Source organism: Pelophylax lessonae, assembly GCF_965119305.1.
Source record: "Pelophylax lessonae genome assembly, chromosome: 10".
Classification (NCBI taxonomy): Eukaryota; Metazoa; Chordata; class Amphibia; order Anura; family Ranidae; genus Pelophylax; species Pelophylax lessonae.
This window is the reverse complement of record NC_138777.1, coordinates 185,607,333-185,631,295: the sequence shown is the minus strand read 5'-3', so window position 1 is coordinate 185,631,295 and position 23,963 is coordinate 185,607,333. Positions and strand designations below refer to the sequence as shown.

General features: G+C 44.0%; 1 protein-coding gene and 1 long non-coding RNA gene across 2 annotated transcripts in view; both read right to left on the bottom strand.

The window, feature by feature from the left end:
• The window catches only part of LOC309565261, a 643,481-nt gene that overhangs the window by 57,664 nt on the left and 561,854 nt on the right, over nucleotides 1-23,963 (bottom strand). The window lies entirely within an intron of this gene.
• The window catches only part of CLEC3A (C-type lectin domain family 3 member A), a 31,200-nt gene that overhangs the window by 2,030 nt on the left and 5,207 nt on the right, over nucleotides 1-23,963 (bottom strand). Inside the window, exon 2 of the mRNA XM_082270669.1 lies at nucleotides 14,252-14,335. Within this exon, the coding sequence (XP_082126795.1) occupies nucleotides 14,252-14,335 (84 nt within the window). The remainder of the gene's footprint in view (nucleotides 1-14,251; nucleotides 14,336-23,963) is intronic.

The window sequence follows — 23,963 nt, the reverse complement described above, 5'->3', positions numbered from 1 at the left end:
ACACATACTGTATATCACATAGACACATATAAAATCAATGATCCCCAATATCTCTCTGTCCGTAATGCACAAATTCTCAACATTCCTATGCACTCCTATATGTATGAAAATGCTGGCATTCAGGTAATTAAATATGGCTGTATATGACAGAAACCTATATAAAGTCCAATGATGGATCCATATAGTAAGCCAGGAACAACTGTTGCATATTTTAGTGGATGAAAAGGTAGTGGGAGAAAAGGTACATTTGAATGCAAAAATCCTCTCAATTGGGTATCTTGTATAGTGCACCTCCGTGCGTTCAAACTTTAAGGCAACATAACATGAAACTCAGGCATTCGAATGTGGAAGTCCTCTCCAAACAGGTATCTTATATAGTGCACCTTCAAATGCATATTCTAACTTTTAAGGCAACATAACATGCATAATAGGCATGTGTATATGGGTACACAGTCCTATGCAAGGATTAAAGGCAGCATATATTCACAATGGAGTTCATTAGGCTGTTTTCCATATGGAGCGCTACCCTCACAGAGCCGCTGGATAAAAAGTCCCACTATTTCTGCACAGCCAATCAACGCGCATTTCCAACTTGCATCAAAACACAAGAAATCAGTCCATGGTCTTGTTTTTGATGTTTTATTTGGGGAAACAACTTGGATAGGGTATAGGGTTTATGGGATACCCAACTTGACTTGAAGACCAACAGATGAGGACAAACTTCCTTCTCTATGTACACAAAAATGAAGATCCTGGACTGTACTCCCTCCGGAATAATCGCAGTCTCTATGGATCAGTGGCAAAGGTCTTTACAAACCAGGAATGCTCAGTCCCATTTAGCGAAATAGCACAAAGTCCCAAACTGTATGCTGGAGTATAGTGTCTTCTGAGTAGAATCTCACACAGTTCTGATGCTTGTAGATACAACCAGACCACCTGGCTGCTCTGAAGAATGCCCCAGGGCAAAGGATTGGGATTTAGCACAAAGCTGTCCCTGGAAAGTATGCTAAAGCTGGCAGTCTCTCCCCTTTTATGCCTCTGGGTATGCTAAGGTACTTGAACTGTCCATTGCTACCTGCTGCAAGAATCCCGCTCAGGCCTCCAACTGATCAGATTCTCACATGCCAGCCTGGATGTCTTCTGCACAAGACCCAAAGGTAATGGAGATACCTATCTTAGGCTTCCTCTCCTTCCTTTTCTTAGCTCCAGCCTGGAGGCAGACCACCCAGACCCGGGTTCCCCTCCCAGGCCACACAACAGCAACTTCAACACTCCATCTTGTACCCAACTCCCCTGCTGTTCAGGCTCCACTGTATTTAAGGGCTGACCCAGCCACCCTGCCAGTGCCTTCTGCATGGGGATTAGCCAGATTCCCTCAAGTATGCAGATCAGGATCTTCTACCTCTCACCCACTAACTTCCAGAAGCTTCTCCAAGCATCTAGAACCAGGTGGTGGTACCAGAGACCTTCCCTACAAAGCCATCCAGCCTGACCTGGAGTAACCTGACCCATTAAGACTCACACAGCTACCACGAGTCAACAAAATATATGTACCTACAGAGGGTGCTACACATATAAGGTGTGGTTTAGAGGAGGACTTAAAATTAATACTTTAATTGTTCATTCCAACCTCCCTCACACGCTAAAATCAACTGCCAAACATCCTGCAAATTACATGATAGTATTTGGTACAAAAGTCACTAGTGTAACTAGTGCTGTTAATTTCCTAGCATATGTACACACATGGAGCCACTCACACAGGAAAGGTATGCTTCCTAAGTGAAAACTGCCTTCTTGCATGCCTGTATTATAGCCATAAAAAAAACTTCTCGCCACCAAGTATCCACCATTAAGGGCTTCAGGACCAGAGTTGGTAGGGGATTTTTACAATCCTATGCCATCCTAAACTTCTCCTCTAGACATTCCTAATATGAAAAAAAGTCTTATGGACTTATAATCCTTGCATAGGACTGTGTACCTAATTACACATGCCTAATTTTCATGTTATGCTGCCTTAAAAGTTGGAATATGCACTTGGAGGTGCACTATATAAGAAACCTGTTTGGAGAGGACTTCCACATTCGAGTGCCTGCCTTTCATGTTATGTTGCCTTGAAGTTGGAACACACACTTGGAGGTACACTATGCAAGATACCAAACTTTAAAGGATTTTTTCACTCAAATGTACCTTTTCACCACCTACCTTTTCATCCTCTAAAATTTGCAACAGCTGTTCCTGGCTTCCTATATGGATCCATAATGGGACTTTATATAGGTCTCTGTCATATACAGCCATATAAAATCACCTGCAATCCACCATTTTCATAGATATAGGAGTAATTGTACAATATGGACAGAGTGGTAGAAGGGATTATTGATCTTATATGTGTCTATTTAATATATGTGTAATAAAAGTGGATTTTTACGAAGCGTTGGTCTAGAGCAGGGGTCTCCAAACTTTCTAAACAAAGGGCCAGTTTACTGTCCTTCAGACTCAAGGGGGGCCAGACTGTGGCAATTGAAAGCATAAAATGGCCAACGTCAGTGCGAATAAACAATGCCCCAATCTTTGGTGTCAGTGGGAGGAATAGCACCCGTGGTTGGTGTCAGTGGGAGGAACTGTGCCCCATTGTTGGTGTCCTTGGGAGAAATCATTCCTCATCATTATTGTCATTGGGCCCCATTGTTGGTATCATTGAGGTACCTGCTGACAGTATTAGGACAGGAGATGTACCAGGGGATTGGAGGAAGGCTAACGTGATTCCGATATTTAAAAAGGGGCAGAGGCATATCCCAGGAAATTATAGGCCTGTCAGTTTGACATCAATAGTATGTAAACTTCTGGAGGGGATGATAAGGGACTATATCGTAGAGTTTGCTCTACGATAATCAGTAAGCAGTAATCAGCACGGGTTTACAAATGGGCGTTCTTGTCAAACCAATCTCTTAACATTCTACGAGGAGGTGAGCTGTGAGCTAGATAGGGGCAGACCAGTGGATGTGGTGTACTTGGATTTCGCTAAGGCGTTTGATACAGTTCCCCATAAGCGCTTAATTTATAAAATAAGGTCTGCAGGTATCGACAGCAGGGTTTGCTCTTGGATATGGAACTGGCTAAAAGGGCGTGTCCAAAGGGTGGTAGTAAACAGCGCATACTCAGACTGGTCTGAGGTAGTAAGCGGGCTCCCCCAGGGCTCTGTCCTGGGACCAACCTTGTTCAATTTATTCATAAACAGCATTGAGGACGGGATCAGTAGTTCAATATCAGTTTTTGCAGATGACACAAAATTGGCCAGGGCAATAACTGCACAGCATGAAGCAGATATCTTGCAGAATGACCTGAACAAAATAACGGAGTGGGCAACGACATGGCAAATGAGGTTTAACGTGGAGAAGTGTAAGGTTTTGCACTTGGGGACTAAAAACATAAAAACACAATACACTTTAGGAGGGGAACCCTTGGGGGAATCAAAAATGGAGAAGGATCTGGGAGTCTTGGTTGATGATAGATTAGGCAACAGCATGCAATGTCAAGCGGCAGCTGCCAAAGCCAGCAGAATATTAGCATGCATAAAGAAAGGAATGTATTCCAGAGATAAGACTATAATCCTTCCACTTTATAAAACTCTGGTCCGACCGCATCTGGAGTATTCTGTCCAGTACTGGTCGCCAGTCCTCAGGAGGGATGTGTTGAAGCTGGAGAGAGTCCAGAGAAGGGCAACTAAACTGATTAGGGGATTGGAGGACCTTAACTATGAAGAGCGTCTGCAATCGCTCGATTTATTCTCCCTGGAGAAGAGACGCCTGAGGGGGGACATGATAGCAATTTATAAATATCTCAATGGGGATCTCAGCTTAGAAAAAAAACTGTTCAGTCGTAGGGATTGCATGAGGACAAGAGGGCATACAATGCGATTAGAGGAGAAGCGTTTTAACCTCAGGCAACGTGGGGGGTTCTTTACTGTTAGGGCTAGAAGATTGTGGAATTCTCTACCACAAGAGGTGGTTTCTGCGGGAAGTATGGTGGCTTTCAAAAGACTCTTAGACGTACATTTCAAGGATCAGAACATTCAGGGCTATGTGAGATGACAGCCACACACACCTACACAGGTTGAACTGGATGGACTATTGTCTTTATTCAACCTCACCTACTATGTAACTATGAATAGTGCCCCATCCTTGGTGTCAATGGGAGGCATACTGCCCCTTCATTGGTGTCAATAAGGGGAATTATGCCTCATTGTTGGTATCAGTAGATGAAAATAGTGCCCCAAGGGCTGGATAAAATCAAGAAAAGGGTCGCAGTTTTGAGACCACTGGTCTGGAGTTGTGTGTATTTACAAAGACCAATTTCTATGTAGCTTTGGTATAGAGTCCTAAACTAGTTTTTATTCTTTAGTAAATCAAACAGTCTGACTCATGCAAGTTCCTGAATGAGAAAAAAAGGGATAATAATGTACAAACGCAATGTAGGTTTAAGTATATCTGAAAACTTTTTTTTCATTTTGGATAATGTATGGAAGCTATAAAACCCCTGTCAGATTTCCATTCCTATTAATGTCTCTACTAGGGAGATTTGCCCTATTAGGAAAGTTATGGGAAATCCAAAACTTTCATAGGTGAGAGGTAGGGATCGGCGGATTATCGGCGAGGCCAATATGCACTTTCCCCGATATATCGGAATCGGCCCCTGAGGTTACCGATATTGCAGATATTTCGGGAAAGTGCTTGTACCAGAGTGATGCCTGCAGCTAGAGGCATCACCCCGGTACCGGCGTCCATAATGACAACCGATGCGGCTGAGAGGCTGCTCAGCTTTCATTACAAGGAGCAGGAGGGGACGCCCCCCCTCCTGCCGCCTTCCGTCCCCCCCTCCCATCGGGAGACCCGGGCAACCAGCCTGCATGGCCGCCAAAGAGAAGACCCCGATCAAAGCCGCATTCGGATCCATGTAAAAACCCGGAAGTGATGTCATGACATCACTTCCAGGTACTCTGCGCCAAATTCAAAAAAATTACAGCATTTAAAACAGCCAAACTTGGGGTTTTGAATGCTTTTAAGTGCAGAGGAGGGGTTTGGGGTCTTTTAGACCCCCAGATCCCTCCACAAGAGTACCTGCCAAAAAAATAAATAAAAAAATGTACGAAAATACATCGGCCGATACCGATATGCGATGACCAAAATATCGGTATCGGCAATAAAAAAAACGATATCAGTCATTCACTAGTGAGAGTTAATCTTTGAAGGGGATACCTGCTCTGGTGACAAGTCTCTAAGAGGGGATTCCCATCAAGAGCCAGATTTAAAATATCAGCTGGTGTGCAGGAAATGGTCAGAGATAAAGCTCCAACCAATTTGATTTCATTTTGTTTTATTTGGTTTTGGAAGTGTGGGGAAAGACAAGATCCTCTCAAGTTTCTATACCTAGTCGTATTGCTGTGTAATGAAAATGTTTTGGCTGGAGTTGGACTTTAATCTAGGGAAGGATAAGAAGTAGTAGCACAGTTTAAAAATAAGCCATGAACTGGCACTGCTGAGATCTAGACATGTGAAAAGCCCACAGACGGCTCATAATCCCTTTTTTTCTTAAGTAAGGCTTCTGAAATGCTTTTTTTGGCTTCAAAGCCGTGCTTTAGAGTGAAATTATTATGTTTCATTGGGGAGCCTGACAGAAACGCTTCTGTTCACACCGAGTAAGGAGATAATCACCATTCACTAGCCTTCCGTACATCAGTAATAAATGCTGAGTAAAAGGAAACATGTACTGATAGAAACATAGTGGCTGAGATTTCCCTCTAGAAATGCTTATTGCCTGGCTGCCATGTACATTAGGAAGGGTTATTTCTTTCTGAATCACTGACCTTTAATAAGCACACAGATCTGCAGTTCTAACAATATTCTCACTAATGTGCTACTGTTCCTATTCCAGGTCAGTATTTCTAAAAGCAATAAAAACAGAGGCAGCCAGGCAACTAGCATGTTCACCTAAGGGACAGCAATGGGTCCCCTAAAATCTTCCTAATTATAAGTTTGCTTCAGGCCAGATACACATCTGTGCAGTGAGTTAACATGTCGAGTGTTCACATGCTTTACATTAAAGTGGATGTAAACCCCATTCATAAAATCTGACCTGGGCACATATATCTGTAGTGTTTACTTATCTCTCTCCATTGCCCAAAGTCCCATGTCTTTCTGCTGCTCAGTTCCTCTGTTATCAGCATTATAACTTCTGACAAGTTCTCAGACACAGGAGATAAAAGAAGCTGGAAATTTTCATCGGTGACAATGCTTAGAGATAGATTAGCAGAAAGCTGGTCTATTCACAGCACAGCTCTGCAAGTTTCCTCCTTCCTCTGCCTATGTGAAGGGGGGTGTGTGCCTTTCCTCCAATCAGCTGTCACACATTGTATGCCAAGACTCCACACCCAGTGCTGGAACAGGAAGAAAACATTCTAACATAATGTTCACTTTCTAAACAGTGTAGAATGCTGAAACAGCACATATACATGTAAAACTTATGTAGGAGGATTTGTTTTATCTCTGTGTATCATCAGAGGCTATTCACTTCACTGGGTATATGTGAGGGTTTACATCCACTTTAGGGAACCCAGATGTTCTGTTTCAAATGCTGCTTTACGCATTGATATTTCTCCTTAGACCTTGTCTGTCCGGACAGTATGGTCACCTGCTGACATAGCCGCATCAACATGCAGCCTAACTCTTTAATAAGACACAGAAGTTGAATCCAACCCAAATTTAATCTAGCTATTTGCAGTACAGAGGATGTTTTCCTCTAGTCTCTTAAAGTGTAAGAAGACAGTGGGTTTATTTACTAAAACTGGAGAGTGCAAAATCTGGTGCAGCTGTGCATGGTTGCCAATCAGCTTTTAACTTCAGCTTGTTCAAATAAGCTTTGACAAAAAAATGTGGAAGCTGATTGGTTTCTATGCCGAGCTGCATAGGCGTGCGCACAAGGTGTGCCTGGGCACACCCTAATCACCATGTGCTGTGCAAATTCCCCCTGCTGTTTGGCTGCAAATAAAGAGACTGGGGAATCTCTATCCTTTTTTAAAAGTGAGACATCAGGGGTCTGTTTAGATCCCTGATATTTCACCAATCCCCCCAGTGGGGCTCCTAAAAAATAAAACATAAAAAACAAAAACATATTAATTATTGTAAACAAAACATTGGGAAAAAATTAAATTGTAAAAAAGTAATAATAACAAAAATTATAAAAATAAACTACTGACACAAATTTCTGCCCTACTGACACCATCCACTGCTCTACTGACACTGTCCATTTCCCTACTGACACCATCCACTGCTCTACTGACACTGTCCATTTCCCTACTGACACCACCCATTGCTCTACTGACACTGTCCATTTCCCTACTGACACCATCCATTGCTCTAGTGACACTGTCCATTTCCCTACTGACACCATCCATTGCTCAACTGACACTGTCCATTTCCCTACTGACACCATCCACTGCTCTACTGACACTGTCCATTTCCCTACTGACACCATCCATTGCTCTACTGACACTGTCCATTTCCCTACTGACACCATCCATTGCTCTAGTGACACTGTCCATTTCCCTACTGACACCATCCACTGCTCTACTGACACTGTCCATTTCCCTACTGACACCATCCACTGCTCTACTGACACTGTCCTTTTCCCAACGACACCATCCACTGCTCTACTGACACTGTCCATTTCCCTACTGACACCATCCATTGCTCTACTGACACTGTCCATTTCCCAACGACACCATCCACTGCTCTACTGACACTGCCCATTTCCCTACTGACACCATCCACTGCTCTACTGACACTGTCCATTTCCCAACGACACCATCCACTGCTCTACTGACACTGTCCATTTCCCTACTGACACCATCCACTGCTCTACTGACACTGTCCATTTCCTAACGACACCATCCACTGCTCTACTGACACTGTCCATTTCCCTACTGACACCATCCACTGCTCTACTGACACTGTCCATTTCCCAACAACACCATCCACTGCTCTACTGACACTGTCCATTTCCCTACTGACACCATCCACTGCTCTACTGACACTGTCCATTTCCCAACAACACCATCCACTGCTCTACTGACACTGTCCATTTCCCTACTGACACCATCCATTGCTCTAGTGACACTGTCCATTTCCCAACTACACCATCCACTGCTCTACTGACACTGTCCATTTCCCAACGACACCATCCACTGCTCTACTGACACTGTCCATTTCCCTACTGACACCATCCGCTGCTCTACTGACACTGTCCATTTCCCTACTGACACCAGCCATTGCTCTACTGACACTGTCCATTTCCCTACTGACACCATCCATTGCTCTAGTGACACTGTCCATTTCCCTACTGACACCATCCACTGCTCTACTGACACTGTCCATTTCCCTACTGACACCAGCCATTGCTCTACTGACACTGTCTATTGCCCTACTGCTATATATATTAATTATACACACACGCATGTGTGTTTGGGCTTTGGGGTGCACACCCTAATGCAATAGGCTGTGCACACCTATGCAGAGTTGCACCAGATTTTGCACTCTCAAGTTTTAGTAAATCAATCCCTGCGACTTTCCTAGACCTCTCTGCAAAGTACTAACACTGACTGAGGGAACATGGAAGAAATGTAAGAAATGGGAGGGGTCTAGCTAGAACTGAACCAACTAGATTTAAACAGGAGGGGAGGACAGAGGCAGAAACCAAAATTGCATAGTAAACAGGTTGTAATGGCCCAAAACCGCCACTAGATGTCAACACAATATTAGCCTGATGCAGTTAAATTGAACACATAAAAAACATAAAAAACACTATGCGTTGCACCCCAGCACATAAGAAACAGCACCTGTGTGTTGGGACCAGTGTTGCCAACCACCAGTTAATTTATGGGAAGCCGGTAAATTTCTTCCTTTTTAGCGCTGCCTAATTTAAGGGCGCTGCTGCCCCTTTTACAGACAGCGGCGCCCATAAAAAATATGGCTGCAAGCCGACATGTTAACTGCCCATGCGCCGTTCCGAAACTTGCTGGGCTCTGGGAAGGCCATACATACTTGGCCATTTTCGGGCAGGCGGGTGCATGCGCAGTGACGTAATAGCGCTGCCCGGCGCCATTTTTAAATGTAAGGCACAAAATCTCAATGGTGACGCGCGCCTCGCCACATCACAGCTGGGTAAGACCAGACCCCCCAGCAGCCTTTGACCACCTCCTGTACTGTACCATGTCTGCACAGGCCTTTACTGTACCGCGTCTGCACAGCCTATGCCCACCTCCTGTACTGTACCATGTCTGCACAACCCTGTACTGTACCGCGTCTGCACAGCCTATGCCCACCTCCTGTACTGTGCCATGTTTGCACAGCCTATGACCACCCCCTGTCCTGTATCATGTCTACACAACCCTGTACTGCACTGCGTCTGCACAGTTCTATGTCCACCTCCTGTACTGTGCCATGTTTGCACAGCCTATGATCACATCCTGTACTGTTCCATGTCCGCATCCTCTGATCCCCTCCTGTACTGTAACATGTCTGCAGCCTCTGACCCCCTCCTGTACTGTATCATGTCCGAAGCCTCTGACTATCTCCTGTCTTGTCCTGTACCATGTCCGCAGCCTCTGACCCTCTCCTGTACTGTACAATATATGCAGACTCTGACCCTCTCCTGTACTGTACCATGTCCGCAGCCTCTGACCACCTCCTGTTCCATGCCCGAAGCCTCTGACCACCTCCTGCTCCATGCCCGAAGCCTCTGACCACCTCCTGCTCTATGTCTGCAGCCTCTGACCACCTCCTGCTCCATGTCTGCAGCCTCTGACCACCTCCTGTTCCATGTCCACAGCTCCTGACGACCTACTGTTTAATGTCTGCAGCCTCTGACCACCTCCTATTCCATGTCCACAGCCTCTGACCACCTCCTGTATTATGTCCGCAGCCTCTGACCTCCTCCTGTAACATGTCCGCAGCCTCTGACCTCCTTCTGTTCCATGTCCGCAGAATCTGACCCCCTCCTGTTCCATGTCCGCAGCCCCTGACCACCTCCTGTTCCATGTCCACAGCCTCTGACCACCTCCTGTTCCATGTACGCAGCCTCTTACCATCTCCTGTATTATGTCCGCAGCCTTTGACCTCCTCCTGCACCATGTCCGCAGCCTCTAACCATCTCTTGTATCATGTCTGCATCCTCTGACAATCTCTTGTCTTTTGACATGTCTCCAGTCTCTGAGGTGGAGCCTTGAGAGGAGTCATGAGGGGGAGTGCTGCTGGGATGGGGGTAATGGAAGGAGTTAGATATGTGTTGACTCTTGAAGAGGAGACTATAGGATAAAACCAGAGCCATAAAGCTGAAGACGACTGACTGAGAGTTGTGCAATGCACCTGAGAGGAGTTCAGTGACAGCGCCCCAGGCCAGTTTGAGGGGGGTTAGTGATGTAAGAAGGGAGTGAATAAAATAATGTAAGGGGGCACTGATATAAAGGTCCCCTCTTATATCACTATCACCCCCCCCCCTTTACCTTAGTGTATTCTTTCTGAGGAAAGTGGTCTCTAGTCGCCAGAGCACCCCCCCCCCCTCCACATTCCCAAAGTTCCCGACGTGCCCCTTTACATCAGAGTCTGCAGGATTCCCCCTTACAGTGCAAGGGGGAACTCTGCGGACTCTGATGCAAAGACAAACTTTGATGTAAAGGGCAATGCTGCAGACCCTGATGTAAGTGGAACTCTGATGTAAAGGGGAATGCAGTGGACTCTGACATAAGGTGGTCTCTGGTCACCAGGGCCCCCCTTACATCAGAGTTCCCCCGTAGATCATGATCTGCAGTGCTCCCCTTTATGTCAGAGTTTCCTTGCACTGTAAGGGAATCCTGCAGACTCTGATGTACGGGGAAACTCTGTATCGGTTTATATAAACCTGACCTTCATATTAATGGAGAAATTAGGTTTTTGACTTTTGTTTAACTTAAACACATTGCTAATAACTATAGGTGCATGTTTAGAGCCTAAATGTCGATATTTGCACTGTTTAGCACTGAAAACTGCCATTTTGGTCCTTTTTTCAAGTGTCAGTAAAAAATGTTGCTCTGTCAGTAAATTTCATGATTTTTGTCAGTAAAAAATTGGTGCTGTTTGTAAATTTTGGCATGCTGTTAGTAACTTTTACTTCGGGGAGTTGGCAACACTGGGTGGGAATGCAACACATAGCAGTGCACAGAACTGCATTACTGTCCAGTGGTGTGCTATATTAATGCGTTGATGTGCTATTAAGGCCCCTTCCACACTTGTGCTACCTAAATGTCACGTGACTTTGCAGTGATTTTTCTGCAAATTTGACATGACTTTGACGCGACTTGAAGCAATGCCTGTGTAATCTTGAGATCTATGGACCTCAAGTCGCATCAAAGTCAGACCAAAGTAGTGCAGGGACTACTTCGAAGTCACTGCTACTTGAAGTCGCACAGATATGAACGGTACTCGTTGGAAATCATGGGGTACAACTTGTCATGCAAGTTTGATAATCATAAAAGTAATAAATTAGTGTCCAAATGAATAAATCACTAATAATCACAATAATGTGTTTAAAAATGTCCAATTGAATGAGTCCCCAACAAAAGAACTGATGTGGAGAAAAAACATATATGGAGAAAAAACATATATCCGCAAGTGCAATAATCCAAGGGGGGGAGGGATTCTTCCCGGGACACCAAGGGTACGTGAAGGAAGGGAACACCTCTGTGATGAAATATGATAAGCAGCTTACCAGATTTCCATGGCTGCTCAGATTAGTGAGTCAGCCTCTCCCAGCTGTTTAATCCAAACCACTGAAGGTCAGAAATTATATAGGTACTTTGTCAGCTCCAAGGAACCACCACTCAAGATACAGGAGGATCAGTATAGGATTGGCACTCATCAATATATGTCATCAGTCATAAACGAATATGTGAAGAAAAGAGAGGCAAAGCCCATAGCGTAATCCCGTTTAAAACTTGAAATCTTGTTTATTAAAAGTTATACTCACAGTGTTTCATAAAATAACAGGCATATCAATGGCTATGTCAGGGATAAAGATGCGGCGTCCCGCAAGTGGTCCCAAATAGTAGATGATGAAGGCCGGCTAGTTTCAGGGGGCGTGTGGACGTTGCGTCTGGAGTCGCCAACGTTTCGTCTCAATAGACTTCGTCTGGGCGTGACCCCAGACGCAACTCACACGCCTATGTACCCCCGCATCTTCGCTGACTGGTCGTGGACTCCCGCCGCTGCACATCGGTAATTTGCGTGTGTCACGATCGTCAACCAATCCGCGATCAGCGGAAGTGACGACCGTCAACCAATCGAGTGTCAGCGGAAGTGACGAGTGCGACGATCGTTCACCAATCCGCAATCAGCGGAAGTGACGATCGTCCGCCAGTCAAATGCCGGCGGAAGTGACGCACATCGACCCATCGTCTAGTGTGCACGTCGGCGGAAGTCACCTGACCAGACGGCGGAGAGGTGTAATATAGCTGATCACTCCTCACATTGAAATCAACAAGAAATTAAAAATCAAAAAGCAATATCCTATATGGACATCTCCTCAAAAAACCTTTATCTTCCCGCATAATTTGTGAAATAATTTGCAGATGGAAGACTTCATATGCATCTTCCAATGAACAAAAGGCTCAGATGTTGATTTCTATTTAAATGAGCGATCATAACAATGCATAGGATAAAAAGTCCGCTCATTAATTTAAAAAAACGGGACAGCAGGAATATTATACAATGATGCAACATACCATACATAAAGAATTAACAATAAATTTAAACAATCTCATTGTAATAAGATTTCAGGATTGTGCGCTTATTTCATCCTGCTGGATAATATATATAAAATTAATAACGCCATCTAGTGGCCAAAATGGTGTAACATTTAAACACCTATGAATTATATGTGAACCACACAAAAAACGTGTATTTCAAGTTTTAAACGGGATTACGCTATGGGCTTTGCCTCTCTTTTCTTCACATATTCATTTATGACTGATGACATATATTGATGAGTGCCAATCCTATACTGATCCTCCTGTATCTTGAGTGGTGGTTCCTTGGAGCTGACAAAGTACCTATATAATTTCTGACCTTCAGTGGTTTGGATTAAACAGCTGGGAGAGGCTGACTCACTAATCTGAGCAGCCATGGAAATCTGGTAAGCTGCTTATCATATTTCATCACAGAGGTGTTCCCTTCCTTCACGTACCCTTGGTGTCCCGGGAAGAATCCCTCCCCCCCTTGGATTATTGCACTTGCGGATATATGTTTTTTCTCCATATATGTTTTTTCTCCACATCAGTTCTTTTGTTGGGGACTCATTCAATTGGACATTTTTAAACACATTATTGTGATTATTAGTGATTTATTCATTTGGACACTAATTTATTACTTTTATGATTATCAATTTTTTCTTTAGCGCTACACTTTTACGTTTTATTGCATTTTGAGTCACTGTTGGTTGATTTTGTGTTGGCTGCTGATATTTATTATTCCTTTTTACTCATTATACTAGCGCGGAAATTTTATATTTTTATTCTGTCATGCAAGTTTGCAGTCCCAAGTCGCAAAAGTGTGAAAGAGGCCTTAAAAAGAATATCATTGCAAAACACTAACATGATTGTGAACCCAACTCTTATGTATTTTATTTCACATTTTTTGCCTTTAAAGGAGTAAAGAGGAACTCTGGTAAGAATTATTTTTATAGTATAACATATACAACAATGATAAAAACATACATATACCAAAAAGGCTTAATAAGAAAACAGGAAAATAAAGAACAAGGGCAACTTTGAACTTGGTAGTCGTATTGCTCTGTGTGTACAATGCACTATCCAGCCGGAAACTACCTTGTACTAGTCTGACCTGATTTTAGTAAATTCGGATTGGTGATTTCTCTGCCTTTGCCTTTGTATGTTGTAGTATGCCTGAGTTAACGAGGCAAAAAAGTCAAGTGTGGCCACACCCTGTCATCTTCCTGAGTTTGCCTATTGGTCAAGTTATCAGACCAATGGGAGGGGCTAGTTACTATCAGCATATACTGTAACTTCAGCTGCCTGTCAGGATATGCTAATTGTTGTGATGTTTTTATTAAAAAATTCAACTTTGCTAATGATTTGTTTTAACGTAACATACAAACCATATTTTAAACCATTATTACTGATAAGAATTGGATAATGAAATATTATATTTACCTGTTTGTAAAGCCTGCATTTCCTTTAATGAGTTCACTTCCCGCCACAACTTTTCAATCTGTGTCTTCAAGTCTCCATCCTTTTCTTATAGTAAAAAAAAAAAAATCACACAAGGTTATTAAGAACACATTACTAAAAATATCAAGAAAAATGTTATGCATATACAGGATATACATACAGTAAATATATATATATATATATATATATATATATATATATACAGTATCTCACAAAAGTGAGTACACCCCTCATATTTTTGTAAATATTTTCATGTGACAACACTGAAGAAATTACACTTTGCTACAATGTAAAGTATTGAGTGTACAGCTTGTATAACAGTGTAAATTTGCTGTCCCCTCAAAATAATTCAATACACAGCTATTAATGTCTAAACCACTGGCAACAAAAGTGAGTACAACCCTAGGTGCAAATGTCCAAATTGGGCCCAATTAGCCATTCTCCCTCCCCAGTGTCATGTGACTCGTTAGTGTTCCAAGGTCTCAGATGTGAATGGGGAGCAGGTGTGTTAAATTTGGTGTTATCGCTCTCACTCTCTCATACTGGTCACTGGAAGTTCAACATGGCACCTCATGGCAAAGAATTCTCTGAGGATCTGAAAAAAAGAATTGTTGCTCTACATAAAGATGGCCTAGGCTATAAGAAGATTACCAAGACCCTGAAACTGAGCTGCAGCACAGTGGCCAAGACCATACAGCGGTTTAACAGGACAGGTTCCACTCAGAACAGGCCTCGCCATGGTGGACCAAAGAAGTTGAGTGTACGTGCTCAGCGTCATATTCAGAGGGTTTCTTTGGGAAATAGACGTAAGAGGGGTGGGGGGTAAGCCTGGCAGTGCTCAGACCATACGTTGCACCAAATTGGTCTGCATGGCTGTCGTCCCAGAAGGAAGCCTCTTCTAGAGATGATGCACAAGAAAGCCTGCAAACAGTTTACTGAAGACAAGCAGACTAAGGAGAGGGATTATTGGAACCATGTTCTGTGGTCTGATGAGACCAAAATAAACTTATTAGGTTGTCAAGTAGATGGTGTCAAGCGTGTGTAACGGCAACCAGGTGGGAGTGTCATAGTCTGGGGCTGCATGAGTGCTGCTGGCACTGGGGAGCTACAGTTGAGGAAACCATAAATGGCAACATGTACAGTGCATGATCCCTTCCCTTTGGAGACTGAGCCGCAGGGCAGCATTCTAACATGATAACGACCCCAAACACACCTCCAAGACAACCACTGCTTTGCTAAAGGAGCTGAGGGTAAAGGTGATGGGACTGGCCAAGCATGTCTCCAGACCTAAACACTATTGGGCATCTGTGGGGCATCCTCAAATGGAAGGTGGAGGAGCGCAAGGTCTCTAACATCCACCAGCTCCGTGATGTTGTCATGAAGGAGTGAAAGAGGACTCCAGTGGCAACCTGTGAAGCTCTGGTGAATTCCATGCCCAAGAGGGTTAGGGTAGTGCTGGAAAATAATGGTGGCCACAGAAAATATTACAACTTTTGGCCCAATTTGGACATTGTCACTTAGGGGTGTACTCACTTTTGTTGCCAGAGGTTTAGACAATAATGGCTGTGTGTTGAGTTATTTTGAGGGGACAGCAAATTTACACTGTTATACAAGCTGTACACTCACTACTTTACATTGTAGCAAAGTGTCATTTCTTCAGTGTTGTCACATGAAAAGATATAATAAAATATTTACAAAAATCTGAAGGATGTACCCTGTTCTGCTTATCAGGAGGGTCTGATCTGTTAGTTAGCCTGTCACATGCTTCCAGGTGTGACCTATTGAGTCTGGGGAGTCTCCCCACTATATCCAATGAGGGACCTTATTGGACAGTGGAGGAAACCTAGCCAATAGCACACCAGGGTTTATGACTGTTCCAGTGGGTGGGCATTGCTGCAATGCATCCTGGGATTGGAAATAAATCCTGAGGGACCATGTAACAGGGTGTCTTTTGGCGGGAGCAAAGTCTCAGGAGGAGGTGGACCGCTGTCTCTCCTCCTGCTGAAGTGAGGAAGGTGGTCCAGGCAGTCGGCCTAGGGACCAGGGGTTGAGCTGAGCTGCAGAGGATCCAGAGTGCTGACCAAGTGGAGCTGCTGGGCACAAAACTTCTGGAAAAACAGTATTGTGAGTACTCAAGGATATGCCCAGGGGTCTGCGTAAGGGAGGGGACCACTCCAGAGAGGTAAAGGGGATCCAGAAGTCAGCTAACCCAGAGTGTTGCAGTAAACGGGGTGCCTAGTTGTAAAGCCCTGAAGATTAGAGGGTAAAGGGGGCGCCAGGAAGGGCCCTGAGGTTGCTCAGCAGTGCAATCTACAATACAAGTCAGCTACCTCAGGAAAGGAGTACCTTAGGAAGCTAACAGGACTCTTTCACAGTCAAAGGTAAAAAAAAAGTAAAAAAAAGTAAAGTAAGCGACCTAGCCATGACTAGTTCAATCAGTGTTAACCAGCTTCGGTCAGTGTTAACCAGCGTCAATCAGCATTTTCTGTACAGTCCCTGCCTTTTTGTGCATAGTTCAGTTTCATTGTAGTATCCCACTCATCCCTTCTCCTATGCAAGTTCCTAATAAAACAAAAAAAACAAAGAAACTGGACTGGTCCTTGTCTGAGGTAAAATCACTTGGAGATATGTCGGAATGTTCTACTGTTGCTAACGGTAACCCAGGGGAACCCACACTCAGCAGCTCCCATGGGAGTAGTGCTACACACTGTGTATATATATACAGTGGGTACGGAAAGTATTCAGACCCCCTTAAATTTTTCACTCTTTGTTATATTGCAGCCATTTGCTAAAATCATTTAAGTTCATTCTTCTTCCTCATGAATTTACACATAGCACCCCATACTGACAGAAAAACACAGAATTGTTGACATTGTTGCAGATTTATTAAAAAAGAAAAACTGAAATATCACATGGTCCTAAGTATTCAGACCCTTTGCTGTGACACTCATATATTTAACTCAGGTGCTTTCCATTTCTTCTGATCATCCTTGAGATGGTTCTACACCTTCATTTGAGTCCAGCTGTGTTTGATTATTCTGATTGGACTTGATTAGGAAAGCCACACACCTGTCTATATAAGACCTTCCAGATCACAATGCATGTCAGAGCAAATGAGAATCATGAGGTCAAAGGAACTGCCTGAAGAGCTCAGAGACAGAATTGTGGCAAGGCACAGATCTGGCCAAGGTTACAAAAAGATTTCTGCTGCACTTAAGGTTCCTAAGAGCACAGTGGCCTCCATAATCCTCAAATGGAAGACGTTTGGGACGACCAGAACCCTTCCTAGAGCTGGCCGTCCGGCCAAACTGAGCTATCGGGGGAGAAGAGCCTTGGTGAGAGAGGTAAAGAAGAACCCAAAGATCACTGTGGCTGAGCTCCAGAGATGCAGTCAGGAGATGGGAGAAAGTTGTAGAAAGTCAACCATCACTGCAGCCCTCCACCAGTCGGGGCTTTATGGCAGAGTGGCCCGACGGAAGCCTCTCCTCAGTGTAAGACACATGAAAGCCCGCATGGAGTTTGCTAAAAAACACCTGAAGGACTCCAAGATGGTGAGAAATAAGATTCTCTGGTCTGATGAGACCAAAATAGAACTTTTTGGCCTTAATTCTAAGCGGTATGTGTGGAGAAAACCAGGCACTGCTCATCACCTGTCCAATACAGTCCCAACAGTGAAGCATGGTGGTGGCAGCATCATGCTGTGGGGGTGTTTTTCCGCTGCAGGGACAGGACGACTGGTTGCAATCGAGGGAAAGATGAATGCGGCCAAGTACAGGGATATCCTGGACAAAAACCTTCTCCAGAGTGCTCTGGACCTCAGACTGGGCCGAAGGTTTACCTTCCAACAAGACAATGACCCTAAGCAAACAGCTAAAATAACAAAGGAGTGGCTTCACAACAACTCCGTGACTGTTGAATGGCCCAGCCAGAGCCCTGACTTAAACCCAATTGAGCATCTCTGGAGAGACCTAAAAATGGCTGTCCACCAACGTTTACCATCCAACCTGACAGAACTGGAGAGGATCTGCAAGGAGGAATGGCAGAGGATCCCCAAATCCAGGTGTGAAAGACTTGTTGCATCTTTCCCAAAAAGACTCTTGGCTGTATTAGATCAAAAGGGGGCTTCTACTAAATACTGAGCAAAGGGTCTGAATACTTAGGACCATGTGATATTTCAGTTTTTCATTTTTAATAAATCTGCAACAATGTCAACAATTCTGTGTTTTTCTGTCAGTATGGGGTGCTATGTGTACATTCATGAGGAAGATGAATGAACTTAAATGATTTTAGCAAATGGCTGCAATATAACAAAGAGTGAAAAATTTAAGGGGGTCTGAATACTTTCCGTACCCACTGTATATATATATATATATATATATATATATATGGCTTTTTTTCTCAGGGAAAAGGTGCAGGTACTAGCCCCTTCTTAGTTTACTATGCTTCAGTTTATGAATGATTGGGAAGCTCTGTACAGAGCTATTTTTGTTCATTCATTCTGTGCAGCTGAAGAGGCAGAGAAAGGGACTGATGAGTCTTTCTTCAGTCTCTATCTCTGTCTCAAAAGTGAGACATCAGGGGTCTGTTCAGACCTCTGATATTTCACCAAAGCCCCCCAACGGGGGTGCTAAAAAAAATATGTAAAACTTTTTTTAAAAAAATCAAATTGTAAAAAAATAAAATAAAACTAAATAGTAAAATATACATTTTAAAACAACAAAAATAAAAAACTACTGACACCAGTGGCTACCAGGGTCCTAAAGGTCGCACTTGCAACTGGGCTCTGGTGTTCCGCCACCGTGGGGGGACCTCAAACCTGTGTGTTCAATAGGGTTCAATAATGAGTTGGCCCACCCTTTGCAGCTATAACAGCTTCAACTCTTCTGGGAAGGCTTCCACAAGGTTTAGGAGTGTGTCTATGGGAATGTTTGACCATTCTTCCAGAAGCACATTTGTGAGGTCAGACACTGATGTTGAAGAGAAGGCCTGGCTCGCAGTCTCTGTTTTTTTCCTCCCAAAGGTGTTCCATTGTGTTGAGGTCAGAACGTTTTGTAAGCCAGTCAAGTTCCTCCTCCCCCCAAACTTTCTCATCCATGTCTTTATGGACCTTGCTTTGTGCACTGGTGCACAGTAATTTTGGAACAGGAAAGGGGCCATCCCCAAACTGTTCCCACAAAGTTGGGAGCATGAAATTGTCCACAAATGTCTTGGTATGCTGATGCCTTAAGAGTTCCCTTCACTGGAACTAAGGGGCCAAGCCCAACCCCTGAAAACCAACCCTATATCATATTACTCCTCCACCAAATGATTTGGACCAGTGTACAAAGCAAGGTCCATAAAGACATGGATGAGCGAGTTTGGGGTGGAGGAACTTGACTGGCATGCAGAGAGTCCTGACCTCAACCGGATAGAACACCTTTGAGATGAATAAGTTTGGAGACTGCGAGCCAGGCCTTCTTGTCCAACATCAGTACCTGGCCTCACAAATGCGCTTCTGGAAGAATGGTCAAACATTCCCATAGACACACTCCTAAACCTTGTGGACAGCCTTCCCAGAAGAGTTGAAGCTAAAAGATTTTCCAAACAGAAACAGATATAAAAACTTTATGCAATCAGCATCAATACAAACTATAAGTGATTGATTTGTTGAGAAATATGATAAGCCAGTAGTTTCCCTCACTTTGGGAGATTTCCTCTAACTTCCTGTTGCACCTCTGGGACAGGAAGTGAATGGAAATTCCCCCAATTGTACACAGATAACAGTGCAATCCTTAGCAGGGGATTTAACCCTTTTGTAGTCTATCCAAAATTAAAAAAAGGTTTGCTTACACATTCACTTTAAGGGTCCCCTTTACACTGTAGTGTTGTGTTGCAGTGTGTTATGCTTTAGCATGCAGTATTTTGCACATTTATAATATGTCTTCCTTTAAAACAGCATTCTGATATAGACTGGCAACAAAAGGCAACAGATGAAAGACCGCACGTGTACTTTTTCTTCATCACAGCTCCCTAGAACACATGGCCTTGGAGTTGTGGTGTCATGCATTCAAGGTGTAATAAATCCAAAACCCAAAATGTAATGTATTGCAGTTTACCAATCATTAGATTTGGTGGCTGCATTCGTTATCTTTTTTTAAGCTTTTTTCCCCCTCTGTTTTCACCTGGTGATCTGACATCACACCTCCTGTATTGGAATGCCTACACTCTTGAAGAAGGAGCAATATCGACTAGGGATCGAACGATTATCGGCGAGGCCGATATCCACTTTCCCCGATATATCGGAATCGGCCCCTGAGGTTACCGATATTGTCGATATTTCGGGAAAGTGCTGTACTGGAGTGATGCCTGCAGCTAGAGGCATCACCCCGGTACCGGCGTCCATAGCCGATGGTCGGCTGCCTTGTAATGACAACCGATGCGTCTGAGAAGCCACTTGGCTGTCATTACAGGGAAGTCTCCCTCCACCTTCCGCGGCTCGCCCGGGTCTCCCATCCCACCGGGAGACCCGGGCAACCAGCCTGCACGGCCGCCGAAGGCCCGATCAAAGCCGCATTCCGCTCTGATCGGGTCTCCATGCAAAAACCCGGAAGTAATGTCATGATATCACTTCCGGATACTCTGCATCAATTTAAAAAAAATTACAGCATTCAAAACAGCCAAACTTGACATTCTGAATGCTTTTATGTGCAGAGGTGGGGTTTGGGGTCTTTTAGACCCCCAGATCCCTCCACAACTGTACCTGTGAAGAAAAAAAAAAAAATTTTTTTTTTAAATGTACGAAAATATCGGCCGATACCGATACGCGATGACCAAAATATCGGTATCGGCAATAAAAAACAATATCGGTCGATCACTAATAGAGACACCTTAGGACAGCAGCATTGTCAGTCTGGGGGAGTGGAGTGTTAGATGTGCTAGCTGATTTAACTACACTTTAAACAATTTGAAGCCAAACTCCAGCTCACAGTTACAGCAACATTTGTTTTTCCTTTTGAGATAAAGGTTTTATATGAATAAATAAAAGTTGATAATTGTAAGCACCACTGTCAGTGGTAAATGGTTTGTCTCAACCTTGTAACGTCTACATCTGTGGGACAGCTTATTCTTTGAAAAACAACAGACTTACTGTCCAGATAACCAGGTGAAAATGTCACTTTAAGATTAAACTTTGTACCATCCCCTGTATAGATCTTTTTATAGTGAGTGGGGATGTGCTGTAGTGGGAGGATGCGGGGGTCTCACACTCCTGGTCTGTCCAATCCACTTACATGCGTCATTTGATTGACAGACCTGGTGGTTCTTGGTCACGCTCTTCCTATTCACCACTTGCCGACTGCCACACGACCATATACTGCGGCAGTCAGCCCCCTACAGGCAAAGTGACGTACCTGTATGTCGCTCACCCACGAGCCTGTAGGGGGCGAGCGCGTTCCCTGCCATCCCCGCGCGTGTGACCGTGCTCCGATGTCCGCCGGCCAGGGGCGTAACTACAGGGGTTGCAGGGGTTTGCGATTGCTACCGGGCCCCATGCTCCAGGGGGCCCAGTAGCAAACCAGTGGGTGAACTTCCAGGATTGCAAAAGTCACACTTGCGACCGGGCCCTGGCATTGCACCACTGTGGGGAGGCCCCAAGATTGCAGGAAGGGAGCCCACTGCAGAACTTGTGAAAGGATCCTGCTGCGGGACCGTAATAAAAGGCCATGCAACGAGAATAAAGAGCCCCAGGATTAGTGGGAAGAGCCCTGGGCTTGAAGGGAAGGGCCCCGGCCAGGGATCTGGGGGGGCCCTTCATGGTTTCTTGCATCGGGGCCCTGAAGGCTCTAGTTACGCCTCTGCCGCCGGCCACTCGCGATCTCCCTCAGGAGAGGGAGAAAGACAGATGGCTGATATAAACACAGCCGCCTGTCATTCTCCCTTAGATCATCACTGAGGCTATGTGATCCTGCTATACAGGATCGTATGTCTCTGTGATGATCTAACAAGCCACGCCCCCTGACAGTTAGAATCACGCCCCTAGGGACACACTTAACCCCTTGATCACCAATAAAGTTAACCCCTTCCCGGCCAGTGTCATTTTTACAGTAACAGTGCATATTTATAGTACTGATTACTGTAGTAATGTCACTGGTACTCCCAAAAGTGTCAAAAATGTCAGTCAGGGGTCCGATCTGTCCGCCACAATGTCGCAGTCCCGCAAAAAAAATTGCAGATCGCCGCCATTACTAAAAAAACAATACAAATGACATAAATCTTTCCCGTAGTTAGTAAACGCAATAACTTTTGCGCAAACCAATAAAAATACGCTTATTGCGATTTTTTTTTACCAAAGATATGTAGCAGAAAACAAATTGGCCTAAAATGTTAAAAAATTTTGATTTTTACATTTTTTTTTTAGAATTTCATATAAAAAAATGTAAAAAATATTGTTATTTTTTTCAAAATTGTCTCTCTTTTTTTGTTTATAGTGCAAAAAAATAAAAATTGCACAGGTGATCAAATACCACCAAAAGAAAGCTCTGTTTGTGGGAAAAAAAGGACGTCAATTTCAATTTTGTACAGCATCGCACGACTGCGCAATTGTCCGTTAAATAGGGCCTGGTCTTTGAGCAGCCAAATCCTCTGGGGCTTAAGTGGTTAAGAACTACAATTGACAATAATCATTGTTGCCTACAATCAAGCCCGTCCACAATAATACCCATTGCATTATAATACTTTTAGATTGTTCCTCACCGCCGCACATCCATCGGAAAAGCTGGGAAGTTTTGGACTCCAATGGATTCTTTATGAAAGGGGCTCAATGAAATGTACTAAGCTTGTTTCAGAATATAACTCATTTTACAAAGAGAATTCTAAAAGCTAAGCTCTGATTACACCGTCAGATGTCACCATGTTCTTAGCAGCTATTTAAATATTATCCTTCCTGCTGTTTACTAGAGCACAGTGTCCTTGTATTTTGGACGCGGTGATCTTCTTTTTTACATGTTCTTCTCCAAATATTCTTTTCATGCTTTTTTTTTTCCAGAGAATCCACAGCACATTTCCTGTCTGAGCTGGGTAAACACTGAAATGGACCCAATGTACTTGCAGGGACTTATTTGGGAGAATTAGCAATTTTATTAGACTGTACTTGTTAAAGACTTTTCAGATAAACACATAGCTCCCAACTGTTCCTCATCTGGGACTAAATCCCTCCATCCTTCTTTCCTCCACAGATGTCCTTTTTTGGCTGGTGTATAGACCTCTATAAAAAAAGTACCATGTAACTAATTAAATTGGTCTATCTATAAAACATTTGTTGGGTGAATTTTTCCTGTATTTTCTCTAATACTATGACTTCCTTTGACTGTCAGCGCCATCTAGTGGCCAGAATGCAGAATATTTTTTCTGAAAGACCTTAAAGTCACCTGCGGAAAAAATTAAATTAAAAAAACAAAAAAACAGCCACATAGCTGTCTCACACCAGTCGGTCTCCCCCACTGTCTTCGGTCCCTGAAACCTTCACTATGGGCACAGGGCTGTGACAGCTTGCGGCTTCACAGCCGGATGCCAACTGCGCATGCGTGAGTCGCGCTGCGCATCATGAATGGTAGATGCAGTCTTCTGAGACCTGTCAGTGTCCCAGAAGACTGCATTGGGGAGGGGGGGAGAACTTCTGTTTCCAAGCGCCATGGCACTCAGAACAGAAGTGGGAAGC